General features: G+C 34.6%; 1 protein-coding gene across 8 annotated transcripts; it reads left to right on the top strand.

Annotated features, from left to right (window-relative positions):
• Positions 1 to 3,015: 3,015 nt before the first annotated feature.
• LOC140796396 (uncharacterized) lies at positions 3,016 to 16,137 on the top strand. 8 transcript variants are annotated; one of them, XR_012110447.1, is made up of 15 exons: positions 3,016 to 3,306; positions 4,220 to 4,354; positions 4,530 to 4,609; positions 4,772 to 4,855; positions 5,424 to 5,511; positions 5,643 to 5,800; positions 5,960 to 7,865; positions 8,984 to 9,294; positions 9,878 to 10,193; positions 10,387 to 10,565; positions 10,659 to 10,800; positions 12,268 to 12,344; positions 13,415 to 13,554; positions 14,802 to 14,916; positions 15,465 to 16,137. XR_012110447.1 is itself a non-coding variant. In XM_073149423.1 (15 exons), the coding sequence occupies exons 1-15, from the start codon at positions 3,136 to 3,138 to the stop codon at positions 15,657 to 15,659; spliced, it is 4,050 nt and encodes a 1,349-aa protein (XP_073005524.1). In that variant the 5' UTR covers positions 3,016 to 3,135; the 3' UTR covers positions 15,660 to 16,137. The 8 variants fall into 8 exon arrangements, 6 of the variants coding, with proteins under 6 accessions (XP_073005524.1, XP_073005523.1, XP_073005520.1 ...); XR_012110446.1 differs by having other exon boundaries at positions 9,875 to 10,193; XM_073149423.1 differs by having other exon boundaries at positions 5,643 to 5,767; positions 9,875 to 10,193; positions 10,387 to 10,542; positions 15,459 to 16,137.
• Positions 16,138 to 17,033: the final 896 nt, after the last annotated feature.

The following is a 17,033-nucleotide window of genomic DNA, read 5'->3' as shown; positions in this document are numbered from 1 at the left end:
TTTGGGAGATCATCCTACCAAAAAAGGATTGATTGTAAAGGAATCATCCTATCCATTTATGTGCAAAATATTTTACTATTCCTAAATATGGTTCCTTGTGCGTGAATTAAAACCTAGTGCCAATCATTAATGGTCAAGGTGTGCTAACTTGTATAGCATTTATTCCAATGAAATAATTCTTGGAGATTTGGCAACTCATTTAATCTGATGGTCTTCTAATCTTATTTCCCTCGTTCTATACAATAAATGGAGGGCAGTTGGCATCAAAAGAATAAGAAAGGCTAACGAACAAGGTTGTGAAGGAGATGATATCCAAGTGCTGTATAATATAGAAATTTCTATTTTACCCCCTCATTTTATGTTATATTTAATTCGACCCCTATTTTTATCCGTTATTATCTCAAAAATAACTTTGGTCATATTTAATTGGGGGCATTTGCACTAAAAAAACTTTTTAAAGTTTAGTAACAGTAACATTAGGCTCTTAAAAACTGAGTATATTTTTTATTCTAAATGTCCTTATTTAATGGTCAACAAAGACATACATTTGTCTATCCTGAGATTATAGTTAATGTTGATTAAAATAACTAACTGAAGGAGTGTTATTCATGATAATTAGAAAAAATAGATTAATTTAAATAGGCTGAAAAGGCGGGGACTGAATAAAAAATATAATAAAAGGAGGTTTTTAAACATAATTTTCAAGGACAACATGTTCAATACAACAACCATGGGTAAGAAACATTTTTAATTAACAAAAAACAAAACCATTTATAATTAGTGCTGCATCAGACTAATATCTGGATAGTAATTATAATTAGACTTTGTGACAGCTACTACTATTCAAAAGTCTTGGAATATTTAAACTGGTCAGTTTTTTTTAGTAATTCAGTCAGCGTCCCTAGTTAAAATAACGTCAGGATGTTAAATTAGAATTATAGAGATAAAATACGGGTCACGTTGTAAAATCATCAAATACGGAATGTGAATTATAAAATTTATAAAATATAGGGTGTGATTTGTAAAATACCTAATATTTTTAAAAAAATATCATAATTAATGCATCTATACAAATTTTAATTTCGCATTACTACTACTTAATATTTTTATTTTGGTCTCATATCTCATAAAATACCTATTTTGACCTTTTGTTAGTTTTAAAATAATATCTTATTTTTTATATAAGTTAATTGAGATTCTAGGTCATAATTCTCACTACAACTAATTGAGATTAAGCATCCTTCCCATGGAATCAAAATACTGCATGGTAGTTGGAATGACAGGGAGAATATTTATTGTCACATTGAATAACATAACTACTAATTCTATAAAAAATTATATTTTATCTCATGTAATTAGTCCTAAACTCATCTCATCCCCTATAATTTCATTTAAGCTGAAACCATATTTTTATTATATTTAATTAATCTATAAATCGAATTTGAATTTACTCATTAGAGACAAAATTTTAAATAGTTGGATAAACTTTCCAACGATTTTAAATAATATTAATAAAAAATTTAAATAACAAAATTATAATATATATATATATATATATATATATATATATATCCTATCATTCTTATTTTTAATATATTAGAAAACTTATTTAATTATCAACAACTTTTTAATAAGTATCTTAAAATTTGACATGTATCAGATATAATGTAAAAAAACAATAATTTAATTTTAAATATAATTAAAAAGTTAAAGTGATATAAATAAAGCCATAAATGAACAAAATAAATTTATACCTAACCACAGTAGGTAAAATATAAATTTCGATAATTAGTATTATTCATATCTTAGATAGGTAAGAAACTTTGACATAGTATCTGCCAATAGGGATAACTTTATACTACTTTAACCCTAATAGATATCACATCAATTAAATACTTGATATAAATGAATAAAAAAACCCCTCCTTTATGATCAAATCACTATCCATAATAAATAGCAATTGAAATTATAGGTGCAGGCACACCACTAATGATTAATCTCATTTAAGTCCTTGGATTAAGTTATCTACTACAGTCTATAAAAATACCTTAGTCATTTGGGTATGTCAGAGATGATTAAATAGTGTATCTAATCTCTACTTCTATAGATGCATGACATAATATGTGGTGTGAATAAAAACTCAAGGAGATGTTAACAAACAAAAAAGTATGGCAATGTAAATATAAACATAATTCGTTTATTAAACATGTTATATAACGACTTATTTAAATTATTGTGTCATAAGTGAGTTTAGAGATTAGGTTATAAATATATTAAATAAATTGAGGTACTAAATATAAGACTCATTTTATGTTTAATTGTATTAAATAAGGAGATAAGAAATTTAAGAATGATGTCGCTAGACTGCTGGGCAATCTTTAGGTGGAGGTGTAATTCGTAGGCACCACCTGGATATTTGACAGATCGCCTAATGATTAATTAATGTCTCATCTAAGAAGTCAAATAACACAAAACTTGAAAAGATTAAAAAATAATAATATTAACATATGATACTCTAATTATTGGAAGGTGGGGGAGGTAAATGCAAAACACAATAAAAAAATAAAAATAAAAATAAAGCAAGGTGGAATATGCAATCAGTGAAAAATGTGGAAGTGGAATACAAATTCTATTAAAATATCTTTAGGTGTTCCCTCCAAATTTTTTATTATAATTTTATATGTATATATATTTTTTTCAAATGCATAATTTTTCCGTGGATGCCCTTTTTAAATTACTTTTTAACTATTGTAAGTCAAAATGTTATTAATGTAATAAATGGATATAAATATTTTTAATCGGAAGAAATGTATAGAATAAAAAGAATAAGAGCATCAATTAGTTATATTTAAATGGTATATAGGTTAAAACGTAATTTTGAGGGATATACAAATAAATATTAACTTTAGAGGGACACAGACGTAAATAAGAAATTTAGAAGGGTATACATGCAAAAGTACTTAAAAAATATAGCAATTTCTTAATATCGAGCCCTCCTTTCGAATTCCTTTTGAAGTTTCAAGAACCCAGCCGAAAGTCGGTGGCGACTCGATCCCGCACCCAAATCCAAACTCTCCCCTCTCCCACTCAAAACCCTAACTCCACCTCCCTGGAGAGATCGAGAGCAAGGAGGAGATGGTGATGGACGAGGAGGACGCGGGGGCACCGATCCAGCTTCCGCCGCACCCCTCCAGCGGCGGCGGAACTCACTACCTTGCCAAGTGCGTCCTCAAGGGTAGCGCCGTCCTCCACGCCGTCCACGGCCATTTCCGCTCACCTTCATCTTTCGACGTCGTCTTCGGAAAGGTGCCTCTTTTGTTCTTTGGATTTGGTCCGTCTAGTTTTTGAATGGTAGAATTGTTTATGTATCGTCTGGCAATGGATTCTTCGATTCTTGAGGACTTCATAGTGTGATGTGCTGAGGAAAGTCCAGCTATGGGCTGTAGTTTATTGATGATAAATTCGTTTTCCTTTTGTTGGTTACTGTTTCTTTAAAATTGCATGTGTAAGATCTTGCAGCCGAAATCTGATAATTTTGTTTGCAAAAGGGTGAAGTATTTGCTAATTCTTCTGTATTTGGGTTCTATTCTAGCCATTCTTCTCGCTGCAAATTGAGTGCAATAATTATTTATTGTCTTCCAATTTTGTTTTGAACTCTGATCAATCCAAATGCAGCTGTCTTGAGTTCTATAAATTTCAAGACGGGTCCTATAGTTTGTACTTTATGCCTAATTGTCCTGAATCAGGTCTGTGCCCATGTTTTTAAAAATGATTCCTTGTCTTCCCATTTTCCTGGCAAATTAGTTTGTGGTTGCCCATCAATTTGCTCTTTTTCTTTAGAATTTAGTCTCTACTATCTAATCTGTTGTATGCTGATCTTATGATGGTTTTTTGCTTCTGGCTTTCATCAATGCTTTAAAGAAGTATATAATTTTGTATAAACAGTTTGGTAAGTGTTCAATTCTGGTTCTGGGCTGCATTGCGAGGATCTTTTGTTTTTTTAATTAAGATAATAAATATTAACTTCAATAATTGAATTGCTATGAAGCTTCTTCATTAGGTGATTAGTCTGTAGAAGAAAACCCTCGCCCTTTGATATGCTCCCTCCAAAGATATCCTTTAAGTACTTTAATGAATAGTAATCGACGGGCATATAATATTGATTCTCTTTATTCTATTGTTCGTGTGGATAACTTTTCATAATGGTTGCTGTTTCCAGGAGACATCTCTAGAGTTAGTACTTATTGGTGAAGATGGAGTGGTACAATCAATCTGTGAACAAACTTTATTTGGGATTATAAAAGATCTTGCTGTCCTGCGATGGAGCGATAGATTTCACGAGTCCATGCTGCAGGTCCTGTGTTTATCAAAGTCCTGTAGTACATTTTAAGTTTCTTCCTTTTATTTTTCTCTTGAACAGGTTTGTTGAGAGATTTACGAGATAAACAAAAATTTTCTTTATTTTGTGATTTCCTCTTTACTGTTGACTTCTGTCAGATGTTCTGAAATGTAGCGCATATATGTTACAGGCACAGGGAAAAGATATACTAGTTGTTCTTTCAGATTCTGGGAAGCTTTCTTTTCTTGCCTTTTGTTCTGAGATGCACAGGTTGGCACTCCATTGTCTTGCTTAAGCTCTGTCTTCCATCCGCTAGATATCACCTTATCCCTGAGCATTATGTTCTCTTTGGTCATTTAATATTTTTGGGGCATCATGCTGTCTTCAATTAATTTGCTCTTTGCAATCACCAATATGCATCATTTGCTTTAGGTTCTTTGCTGTGACACATGTTGAGCTATCAAAACCAGGAAATTATAGACATCTATTGGGAAGAATGCTAGCTGTTGATCCAGAGTAAGTTTTTTTCTCCCTTCTACTTTCATGGAGAATACCAGTATAATAGATGTGGTTGTCCCCATTTTTTTTCAAAGAATTCTTTTGAATATTGCCATTGACCTTCTTCGACAAGAAATGCAGGTAACTTGTCACATTATTATGGTGTATTGGTGATTATCTACAGGTTATGCACTGTTAGGATAGAGCCACTGTTCTCTAATAGCTAACTCACTAATTACTCTAAGTTTAAGTTATTAGAGAATTGTGATTTTTATATTTTATATTCTAACATGCGCTATTTGTTGTTGAGAGGTTCAAATATACCTTGCAGACTTCTTCATTCACTGCACTTGTGTAAACATCTAGATTTCTTAGCTTTAAGAGGTCTGTAAGAAAGTTTTATACTTGAATTGCAATGCTCATACTTACCAGAGTTGTGGTTTGTGATATATATATATATATATATATATTTCCTGCTTTTTTTTAAAAAAAAAAAAATCTCTTCGGCTCTTTTGTCAAGATCTCATTCTTCTCTATGCTGCTATACTAGACTTACTATAAGTATGCTTAAAATACCATTTTGCAGAGGCTGCTACATTGCTGTTAGTGCACATGAGGATCGATTTGCCATATTTTCTGTAGCTCTGACTTCTAGCAGCAACATTATTGATGAGGTCGGTAACTTTAGTTCAATTGGTTAATGTAAGCAATAACTTAGTAAGTTTAAACGCTATAGATATGGTCCATCTCATATCTTATAGTACTTATTTCAGAGTTTGAAGATCTTCCCATCTCGTAATTTCAGAAAATCTGTTATCCACCAGAAAACGAAGAAGATAATCTAAGGGATACATCTAAGACCATTGCCCGTGGCACAATTTGGAGCATGTGCTTTATTTCATGTGGCATTAATCATTTCAGCAGAGAAGGGTACAATCCTGTACTGGCTGTTGTAATGCACAGGTTTTTCTTTTTCGCTATAAGCACTTCCAGTACTTTTCTTAATTTTTGACTGACATTGTAAGACTACCTTAAGATTTGGTTTGCTGCTTCAATGTCATCAATATGATAATTTATTGGAGTTATGGCTGGCTTCTGAATTTGTTGAAATATAAACTGCAGGAAAGGTTGTATCGCAAATGATTTGTTATTGTTTGGATGCAACCCTAGGACTCATGCTATTCAAGTTATATCTCGGTACTCAGAGTCTGGACCTTTGGCACTTAATATATCTGCAGTACCTCATTTTTCTGGCTTTGCATTTCTTTTCCGTCTTGGCGATGTGCTTCTGATGGATCTTAGAGACCCAGAGCATATTTGTTCCGTTCACAGGATAAGCTTGAATTCACCTAGTGTAGTTGAAGAGCGGAATTCTGTTGAAGATCCATGCAGAGGATCAGATGTAGATGATGAAGGTATGTTTAATGTAGCTGCTTGTGCATTGCTAGAATTAAGAGATTCAGCTGATGAAATGGTGAAAGATGATGATCCGATGAATATTGATAGCGGAGATGACAAAGGATTCTCGAGTTCTAGGCTTGTTTGCTCATGGAATTGGGAGCCTGCCAAATCAACAAGTTCTAAGATGATCTTTTGTTTGAACACTGGGGAACTTTTTATAGTGGAAATTAATTTTGATGTTGAAGGTATCCGAGTTAATTTGTCTGAGTGCCTCTATAGGGGTTTGCCTTGCAGGGCTGTCTTATGGGCTAAAGGTGGCCTAATAGCTGGACTTGTGGAGATGGGAGATGGGATGGTCTTGAAGTTGGTGCATGGTAAGTTAGTATACAAAAATTCCATCCAAAACATTGCACCGATTTTGGATATATCAATTGCTGATTACCATGATGAGAAACAAGATCAAATATTTGCCTGCTGTGGAATGAGTCCTGAGGGATCATTGAGGATAATTCGAAGTGGCATCAGTGTGGAAAAGCTATTAAGGACCGCTTGTATATATGTTGGAGTAGCTGGTATATGGACATTGAGGATGAAAGAGACTGATATTCATCATTCTTTTCTTGTCTTGTCTTTTGTAGAAGAAACAAGGGTACTCTCGGTCGGTTTAAGTTTTAATGATGTCAGTGACGCTGTTGGTTTTCAGCCTGATGTCTGCACTTTGGCTTGTGGTTTGATGGCTGATGGGTTGCTTGTGCAAATCCATAATAGAGGTGTAAGACTTTGTTTGCCCACTACATTTGCTCATCCTGATGGTGCTCCCTTCTCTGTGCCAATCTGCACCTCTTGGTGTCCTGATAAAGTGACTATAATTGTGGGTGCAGTTGGACATGAATTGGTTATTGTTGCTACGTCTAGTCCTTGCATTCTATATATTCTTGGGTTGAGATTGCTCTCAGCTTATCATTATGAGCTTTATGAGATACGGCATATGAAACTGCTTGATGAAGTATCCTGCATATCTATACCAAGGGAAGGTGTCAAGTTAGGTCCGTTAGCTTCAAAGCTCAGTGTTAACAATGATCACAGGACTAGTATCCCACATAAAAATAAAGTTGGTAAAATTGTTGTCATCGGTACTCATAAGCCTTCAGTGGAAATTCTTTCATTGGAACATGATGAACCCTACAGTGTTGGGGTCCTTGCAGTTGGGTTGATTTCAATAAATAATGCATTCGGATGTCCTATTAGCGGATGTATCCCTGAAGATGTTAGACTTGTATCAATTGACCGATCTTACATCCTTTCAGGACTGAGAAATGGAATGCTTCTTAGATTTGAGTGGCCTGCGCTATCTGCAATTTCCCAATCAGAGGAATCTATGCCTGTTTTTCTTGAATTGATTGCTGTGAGACGTATAGGGATTTCTCCTGTAGTTTTGGTACCTCTGCAAGATTCACCTGATGCAGACATTATTGTGCTCAGTGATAGGCCTTGGCTATTGCATTCTGCAAGACACAGCCTTGCGTATTCGTCTATCTCATTTCAGCAAGCCACTCATGTGACTCCAGTTAGCTCTGTTGATTGCCCCATGGGTATCTTGTTTGTTGCCGAGAACAGTTTAAATTTGGTAAGATTCCTCTCCACTAATTTAAATTTGTATAGTTTTTCGAAATTATTTTCTTAAAATTATTTTTAGCCTATCTTTTGGGACATGAGAATATTTTGCTATCAGTGTGGTCATGCTTCTGACAAACTGCAGAAGCACTAATGTGGATTTTGTTTTGGATATATATGTTGTGAGACTGATGGCTTAGTGGACTGGGGTTCACTATTTCCTATATATTTTAAGTTTTGACATAGTGGTAGAGTTTTCTGTTGTTGACTGAAAGTGCAATAGATCTCAGTGATGAGCAAAGTTAGTTTCCTTGTTGGATAAATGTGTGATGATGGTGAGCATGAAAAATCACATGTTGGAGTTACCTTGGAATGTTTAAGTATCTGGAGTTATAATTTTGAATTGTTATGAAACATTACCTACATTGGACATAATGTCTAAGTACATGTACATTATAATTTTGAATTGTTATGAAACATTACCTACATTGGACATAATGTCCATGTTTATGCATATTTTGCCTTGGTTCTTATGCTACTTTAAGGTGGATATGATTTGTGAATTAATATTACCTCAAACAGAGGAAGAAAATTTTATATTCTGCGTAGCTCTTTTATTGTCTAAAATTACAAGGTTAGCCTGCAGTCTTTGTTGCAGGACTAGATGGGTTTGTTATTTGTGGTTCTTAGTTTTCTAGTATCCTTAGTTTGGAACTATATACTTATGAAGATTCATATATTGAGGTATGCCCCTTTGTTAGTAACCATCATGGAGCATGCGCTGATCTGCATGGATTGGCAAGGGTTAGCAGAACACGGTGCTGAGTATAAGGGAATATCGGTGCTGAGTATAAGGGAATATCAATATACTCCTTGTATCAATGCTGATATGGGATTTGGATAATACTTGCCAACATATGCTGATTGGCATGGGAAATCAGTGACCCCTCTACCATTACTATTTTTTTTTGTATTGCTTGTTGCATTCAATTATCTACCTTATGAAATGTCTTTTCTAGGTTCCTAGTGCAATAACTGAGTGTCTTGTTTATGATGAACTGTTATCAGTATGAGCGAATCTTATATTTGTACCGAGTGACATTTTGTCCTCTTATATAAACCTTCTTGCAGGTTGAAATGGTTCATAACAAGAGATTGAATGTACAGAAATTTTCTATAGCAGGGACTCCAAGAGAAGTTCTGTATCATAGCAAAAGTAAAACATTATTGGTAAGGAGAACACAGCAATGTGGTGCATCCATTTCCTCGGATATTTGCCGGGTAGATCCTCTAAGTGGATTCGTGCTTTCAAAGTTCAAGTGTGATCCTGGAGAATCAGCAAAATGCATGCAAATTGTAAGAGTAGGAAATGAGCAAGTATTGATTGTTGGAACCAGTCAGTCTGCTGGACGAATAATTATGCCAAGTGGTGAAGCTGAAAGGTTGTATTCTACCTTAATATTTATTCCTAATTGTTCTTTTCCTGTTAAGCTTGAAATGCAATATAGTTTGGCATATTTATTTGCTCTATGTTAAGCACTCTTTGTACCATCTATATGATATTGGATGATTCCATGATTCCATCTCCCCGGCCAGCTGCATTCTGGCATACATTATCTTTTGTTCCTTTCCAGGTTAGCTGATGTTTAATTAAAAGCTAGGGAATCCGTACCAACAATATTGAGCATGATTCTGCTTTCAAGCTTTTTAGAACTTTCGTAGACATAATATTGAGCATGCTATACTTCCTTTTGCAGACTATCATGATAAGCAGCTAATATTAACTATGCTTCCTTCACATTAGTTGAAATTGGTAGCAATCAATTTTAAATTTTTGCTTTGCTACTTGGAAGCAACTCCTTTTGTCTTCTAATTTATATTTAGAGTATACTCCACATTTGTTGGTAGTCATGTTTTTCTTTTTCCTGGCCAAATATGTTCTTTCTTTTCTTTAGTCAGTGTAAAAATTAAGATGTACAGTTATGTGTAGTACATCATATAACTATTCTCTTCTGAATGAAGCAGCGGCAAGGGGCGCATAATAGTTTTGAGCTTGGAAACTGCACAAATTTCTTCAGAGAGCAGTTCATTCTACTGTTCTAATTTGAGTTCTGCTTCCCAAATTGGTTCTCCCTTCCGGGAAATTGTCGGGTATGCAACTGAGCAGTTATCAAACAGTAGTCTTTGCAGCAGTCCAGATGATATCTTCTGCGACAGGATTCAGCTTGAAGAAATGGGGGCAGGACATTTAAGACCACTTTTTCAAACTACATTATCAGGTGCTGTGGTTTCTGTATGCCCATACCTTGATCGCTATATCTTAGCATCTGCTGGAAATATGGTAAGTAGTTGAATTTTTTTTCCTTTTGTGAATTTCATTGCAAACTCTCTTCTGCTGGAAAAGAATGAGTTTAAGTGGAATTTGAGCAATAACAACACCTCAAGAACACACAAACCGACACTCTCAAAAGAATAAAATGAAACCTCTTCTTTCATCCTAGTTGGTGAAACTAATGCATTTCTTTCCTTACCAGCTCAATGTGTTTGGCTTTGTAAATGAAAATCCTCATCGGTTGAGAAAGTTTGCAATGACCAGGACACGATTTACTATAACGTGCTTGAGAACTCATTTTACAAGAATAGCTGTTGGTGATTGTCGTGATGGTATCCTTTTCTATTCCTATAATGAGGTATAATATCTCTTATTATTCAGGTACCTTTTTGCCATGTTGTGGTGTTACATGATGACCAGAGTTCATTTCTAGAGTTGTTTTGGTCAACATTTTGAAGTAAATTCTATTTCCAGGAACTTAGGAAGCTAGAGCAAATGTATTCTGATCCGGCTCGGAGATTGGTTGCTGATTGTGCTCTTATGGATTGCCAGACTGCTGTAGTATCAGATCGTTTTGGGATTATATCTGTTTTGTCATGCCCAGACAATTTTGAAGGTGTTCATTTATTCCACCTCCTTATTTTTTCCTGTCCACTGTGTAGTTGAAGCAATTATTATTTGTGATTATAACAAACCCTGCTTCCTTGCTTGTGGTCATCAAATGTATGAGCACAGATATGTTTGCAAGCTCTAACTTTGATGCCATAAATAGACTGTAGAACGGTAGGTCTGCAATCTTATGAATTATAGAAGGTCCAAGCAGACAACAAGAATGCAGTTGAAATAGTAGTTCGTATGAAGTAAAATTATTGAACATGGAGAGGGGATAGAGCCATAGAGAGTCCAATGGTTGGAAGTAATAAAGAGCAGCTCTTCAGGATATAAATGTGGGGAATGAGAGTTGATGATGTCAAAATTAAGATTATTGAGGTTGGGTTAAGAATTAAAATTAGTTTTGAAGGATCTTGGTAATGGAGAATAAAAATCTCCTGCAGCACTGGACAATATTTTTATAAATGATAAGCAAATGAAGATGCATGAAATTTATGTGTGTAAATTAGTTAACTTTGGTGGTTAAGGTCATAGGTCTTAGTTTTAATATTTAATTATTTTTAACAAGGTGAGAAATTTTGGCGGAAGACAGAAGCAACTTTCATGTAATTGGCACACACACGGTTATTATCATCCCTCTTGTTTTGGAGTGAAGCAATATTGTACAGGAGGGCTGAGATTACTAGGCTATCTTTTGGTCTCTAACTGAGGAGAAATAGAGCTGAAAAACTATAAAATTAGCTTATCTTGGGTCAAATTACTACCAGAATCATTTGAAAAGGACTCAACTTCTGACATAATAATCTAAATTGGACTTTGAATGATAGATGGTAGAACAACCCACATCTGACTGTTTTAGCCAAAGTCAGCCATTGAAACTACCTAAAGGGCAGGTCTACCAATTTTAGTGTGAGGTTAAGACAAGTTATGGCCAAAATTGACCTGCCTCAGCTGAAATGCAAAACCATGCTTTTCAATGTACCTAAGGGCCACCTCAGTGCACGAGGCATCATCCTTCTGGATGTTTTTTGATATACGTATGGTTAATGGTTGTCATTGCATATTGATGTAGTAATTTATGTTGGGTTTCTGAGAGCATAAATGTTTCATCTTTGCTTCATTTGTGGTATAGTTATATTTCTTGATGTTGTTTGAATTCTACTTATACATGTGTAGCTTGCAAACTGTAATAATGTAATGTTGACTGTCTACTAACTAGATTTGGTATATTATTCCTTGCAATCAACGGAATACTTTAAGATTCAAAGAGGAATTTAAAAAGATGCCCAATGGTTTGTGAGTGAGTGAAGGGTTTGCGAGGAATATAAGTATGCAGTGCAATCATACTTAGTTGCCTATTCTTCCATTTGCTCACTAGTTACTTCCTAACTGCCCTTTTCTTCATTTATTCATTTTGTTGAATATTTCTCAAGAGTTCTATCTTGGTGCTTTTCTTTGGTTCATCTTTCAGCTAATGAAAGCCCAGAAAAGAACCTGAAGATAAATTGTTCATTCTACATGGGAGAAGTTGCTATGAGCATCCAGAAGGTAATATCACTATTTGCATTGTAACAATTACAAGGAATTATGAAAGGTGGAATAGTTTATGCAAGTACAAGAATAAAAAATCACATGGATAGGCTATTAGGCTGTTTCCAGCAAATAGTAACTTCTCTATAACTAATCTCTATGTATGAGAAAATAAGTTTCCGAAACTGTCCCATCTGGACACCTGATATGGATGCTAGTCAAGTTAGGAGACTTTTCTATCAAGATTCCTTTTTTACAAATGAATACAATGTATATCTGCAATTATATTTTATTTGAAGTAGTATTACATAATGTTGGTATTTAGTTCTAAAATGTAAAAGTATGTGATAAGAAGTAAACTGATTTAGAGCTGAATGATTACATGCGTATTTACATTTCACTACTGATTTTAATGCTAAAATAGACTAGGTGGTACGTTTATCAGTTCTGGTCTATTGCCATGCCAAGAAGAGAATGATATTGCTTTATTGTTATTTCTGATACTTTATATTGATTTAATAGTGATGAACATAATCATGAGTCATCAAAATAAGAGCTCTCCAGTGGTTAAGTATATATAAATGTTATCCTACCATTATGTTTGCTTTTCTGTCTAGATTTAAAAGTTAAAACAAAAAAATTGAATTGGTTCTTTTGCAATTATCAGTTGCAAGTAGGACAACAAGGGAGTCCCATGTCCCTATTTTTTATGTGGCTATATTAAGCTCTTTTTCATTCCAACTCTTTTTATGGCGACATCCTTCATTGATCTATGGGTCACTGTTTTATTTCCCATAAGGTCTTATAGATTTTCCTATCACTAGATTGCTGAATATTGCAGACAAGTAGAGTGCCTTGTGACTCAATACTAATGTTTACATCTTAGGACTTATCACTTCTCATGTTAATTCTCATCTTCTGTCAGCAATTTGAAGGAAACCTAGACTGTTAAGTGGGCAAATACTATACTTCTCTTTCGAGCTTTCAAAAGTTAATATGCACTTTTTGTACCATTAGATGATAGCTTCACTAATGATGGCATCCAAATAAATTCATAGCTTTAATCACTGTACTTTCAATGTTTATAGGCTTCATTTTCATACAAACTTCCAGTTGATGATCTAATGAACAGCTGTAATGGTGTGGAGAGAATATTAGATTCGGCCTACAACAGTGTTGTTGCAAGCACTTTGCTGGGAAGTGTGATGATTCTGATCCCCATTACAAGGTGGTACTCTCTTCTTCTTTTGGTTGGTTTTAAGGTGACTACGCTCTTTCATAAAACTGAGAAATGAATATGGTAGTTTTTTCTGGTCTTGCTATGGCTAGATCTCATAAGATTAAAATCATATATTCTTATTCACATAAAGCTGTTTTTCCACTACTTTTCAGTAGCAAATTAATGGAGTTTAACTAGCAAGCATTAAAGTTTCTCTATAAAATTGCAAATCAGCTCCTGCTAGGAAAGACATCTGATAATCACCTGCTAGAAGTCCACTTCCAAGTCAAAGCAAAATCAGACGAGGAATTATGGATTCCTGTGCCAACAATAGGTCAACACATGTCATGGGGAGTGCCGATGGCACTTCCCACAAGGCTTATAAAGTCCTCCAATGAGTGAGAAACACGTTTTGCCGTCGTGTCGAGACACCAGAGAAGATGAAGCCCCATTGAAGCCTTCCGTAACTGCGTGGAGATGTTGGAGGAGTGACCTTTGCTAGGGTTTCAATCCCGTGTTAGCATGGAGAAGATGGTTGGTACTTAGGATCATCATAGCTGTGCAGTGTGTTCAGGGATATAACTTTTAAGGTGCATCTGGGATGGTATTTCTAAGTTGCTCTTGTTAGAGCCTAAAGCCATGAAGATTTGTTGTTTTTGTTCATAATATAATGACGTATGCATATGCATGCATTCAGAAAAAAACAGCCTAAATTTCTTATCCAGATGAAAAGAAAAATAATGCACTAGGTTAATAGAAGCTGGAAACCTTATTCAGTGATCCAAATTTACCTATATTTACATGAAAATCAACTTTATCTGCATACCGAAGTTTACTCTGCAAGGGGAAGTAGCTACCTAGACAAACATATGACAGATCATAGTTGTCATTAGTATCAGAGTTATGCAAATACGGTCCTCGCTAAAGAGCTGCAATTGCGAATTAATAACCACAAATCAGTATCTTCCTTTCTTGTGTCCAAAACTGAGTATGACTAGTGATAATCTTCTGGGATATAAGATGGTTCTTGATTTCTTTCTTGTCTGAGGCATTTAATATACCTAATAAAATAATTAATTAATGTTCTCCTAGTTGTGGTAACTTTACTGTACTTACATATTAGATATTTGATCCTGGATAGCCAGATATTCTGGAGCTTTTTATGGCAACTCCCCTGGATGAAATGCCTTATCAGACTACTATCTTTGATATGAAATGTTCCTACATAAATTCTTGATTGTCTTATGTGATTGCAGTGAAGAACATCAATTACTAGAGGCTGTTCAAGCTAGACTTGCAATTCATCCATTGACATCTCCGGTCCTGGGAAATGATCACAAGGAATTCCGTGGACGTGGAGTACCTGCACGGGTAAAATTTTCTCTAGATCTCTTTTATGTTTTGGTGTCGTTCTTTTATATTATATTTGAATTTTCCCTGCTGGAATTTTATATAAGTTTATAGCAGATTAGTCCAGTTCTTGCTTATCTATCTATGCCGATTAACTTGTAGTACCTGTAGCTGTTAATTGCTTGTTTTAGGCGCATTTCTTTCCCTATATATTTCATCTATTTTTCACTTCCATTCAGACACATGATTAGAACATCTGGTTTCCGTAGAGATTATGAGCAAAGAAATGAAAAGAAAGTCTTTTGCAACAATACTGATTTGGAAGGTTTCTCTTTTGTTAAAAAATATTTGATCTTTTGATGATAAAGACAGAAAAGTCTTCGGAGTGTGTATAATCCGAAATTCATTTTCCTTTCCCTGCAGGAAATAGTAAAAGAAACATAAGATAATCAAAATTTGTGTCTCTGTTTTGCATGTTTACCGTTGATACAGCCTATGCTTTGCATTGTCTTGTTTGGTCATCTTGAAAAGAAAGGTTATGCATAAGAAAGATCTGTTGTAAGATGCAGGCAGGAGTACCCACCATACTGGATGGAGACATGCTTGTTCAGTTCTTGGAACTGACTAGCATACAACAAGAAGCTGTCCTTGCATTATCTGGCATTCCAAGTAACAAAATCCCGGCTTTAGGTGTACAACATACTCCTATCTCAGTCAATCATGTCGTCCGGGTTCTTGAACGAGTTCACTATGCTCTTAACTAAGGAACTGTGTCCAAGTCCAGTGACCCTTTGTGCTGCAAAAGATTGGCTCTCCTTTTGATATTTGGAGGGCCCTTGTTCTGGTTGTTGAGAAAGATAAGCACTGGTTGAATTCTTTGGTAGCGTTCAAGCAGCTTTCATGTACTAGGTGCAAACTTTTTTCGAGAAGCTATGCGGAGGCAGCAGGAGCATGCTTTGTAATTGAGGCATGAACAAGTAATCCAAAAGGAGCCAAGTTCTTGCATGTTAAGGCAAGAACACATTCGCAGCACCATCACTGCCATTTCTACTGGATGCCATTGTTAGAAAATCAAAATAATTCTTTTTGGTTTTGTTTTCTTTGATTGCCCTTTCGCTTTTCTCTTTACCTGGAAAGCTTGTTTCATTGTCCATAATATTCTTTTTCTAAAGCATTTGAAGGTGTATCAGCACATTTGGATATATCTTATGGAAAGAATTAGTTCTTTGTACTGTACAAAAAGCTAACGGAGCGAAGCATTATGAATTATATGCTAGCCCACAAACCTACGAGCCATATGCTTATGGATATTTGTTTGTTTTTGGTCGACTGATATGTAATTTCCATGTCAGATATGGGAGCATCTGGAAAATGGAATTTTCCTCCGAGGGGTGAAAAGTATCTCACAGTAAATCCCATTTTTTTCTTCCTTCAAAACACCCTACATTCTGGTGATTTTGTGATCAAAATCACGTCTTCGAGTAACATTCGATTATAGGCAGATTATACACGTAAACTCTAGCAATTTGATGATTTTGTGATCCTATGTCTCTTATTCCTAGGAGGTTTTGACTTCCTCCACTAGCAGGTTTTTTCGTTTTCTTAATTATTCTGATTTGGTTGGCAGGCTGGTCTATATTTCTTGGAGTCACGATTTTAATAGGATTCCTTCATCCCTTCTTTCTGTCTCTCTCTCTATATATACAAATATATTTAAACGAAGATGATTGAGTTCTTGTAATTAGAAAAAAGAACAAATTTGCATTAACTTATATCATCTCTCTTTTCTTTTTCGTTTTTGCCCTTTCATTGCCCAGAACACTATTAAAAGAATCTAAACATTTTCAGCAACAAGGTATTTTAATAAGTTTGATTAATAGTGATTAGGTCAGGCTTTTAGGGGGTATTTTTGTCAATTTTCTCATAATTAAATAAATTATAGCTTAAGAATAATTGTTAGAATATAAAATATAAAAAATATCATTCTTGAGAAGATAAAGTTTTTAAATTAGTTGATGAATCGATAAAGATTAGTTAGTTAAAGTAATAATATAGTGTTATATGAAAATTATAAGTAAAATAAAAGAGTTGAATTATAAATATCTCAAAGACAGGAGTGTATCACAAAGCACTAAACT

Source organism: Typha latifolia, chromosome 10 (assembly GCF_019914945.1).
Source record: "Typha latifolia isolate L0001 chromosome 10, TyphaL0001v2, whole genome shotgun sequence".
NCBI classification, from domain to species: Eukaryota; Viridiplantae; Streptophyta; class Magnoliopsida; order Poales; family Typhaceae; genus Typha; species Typha latifolia.
Note: the sequence above shows the minus strand (reverse complement) of the source record. Positions and strands in the feature narration are given on the sequence as shown.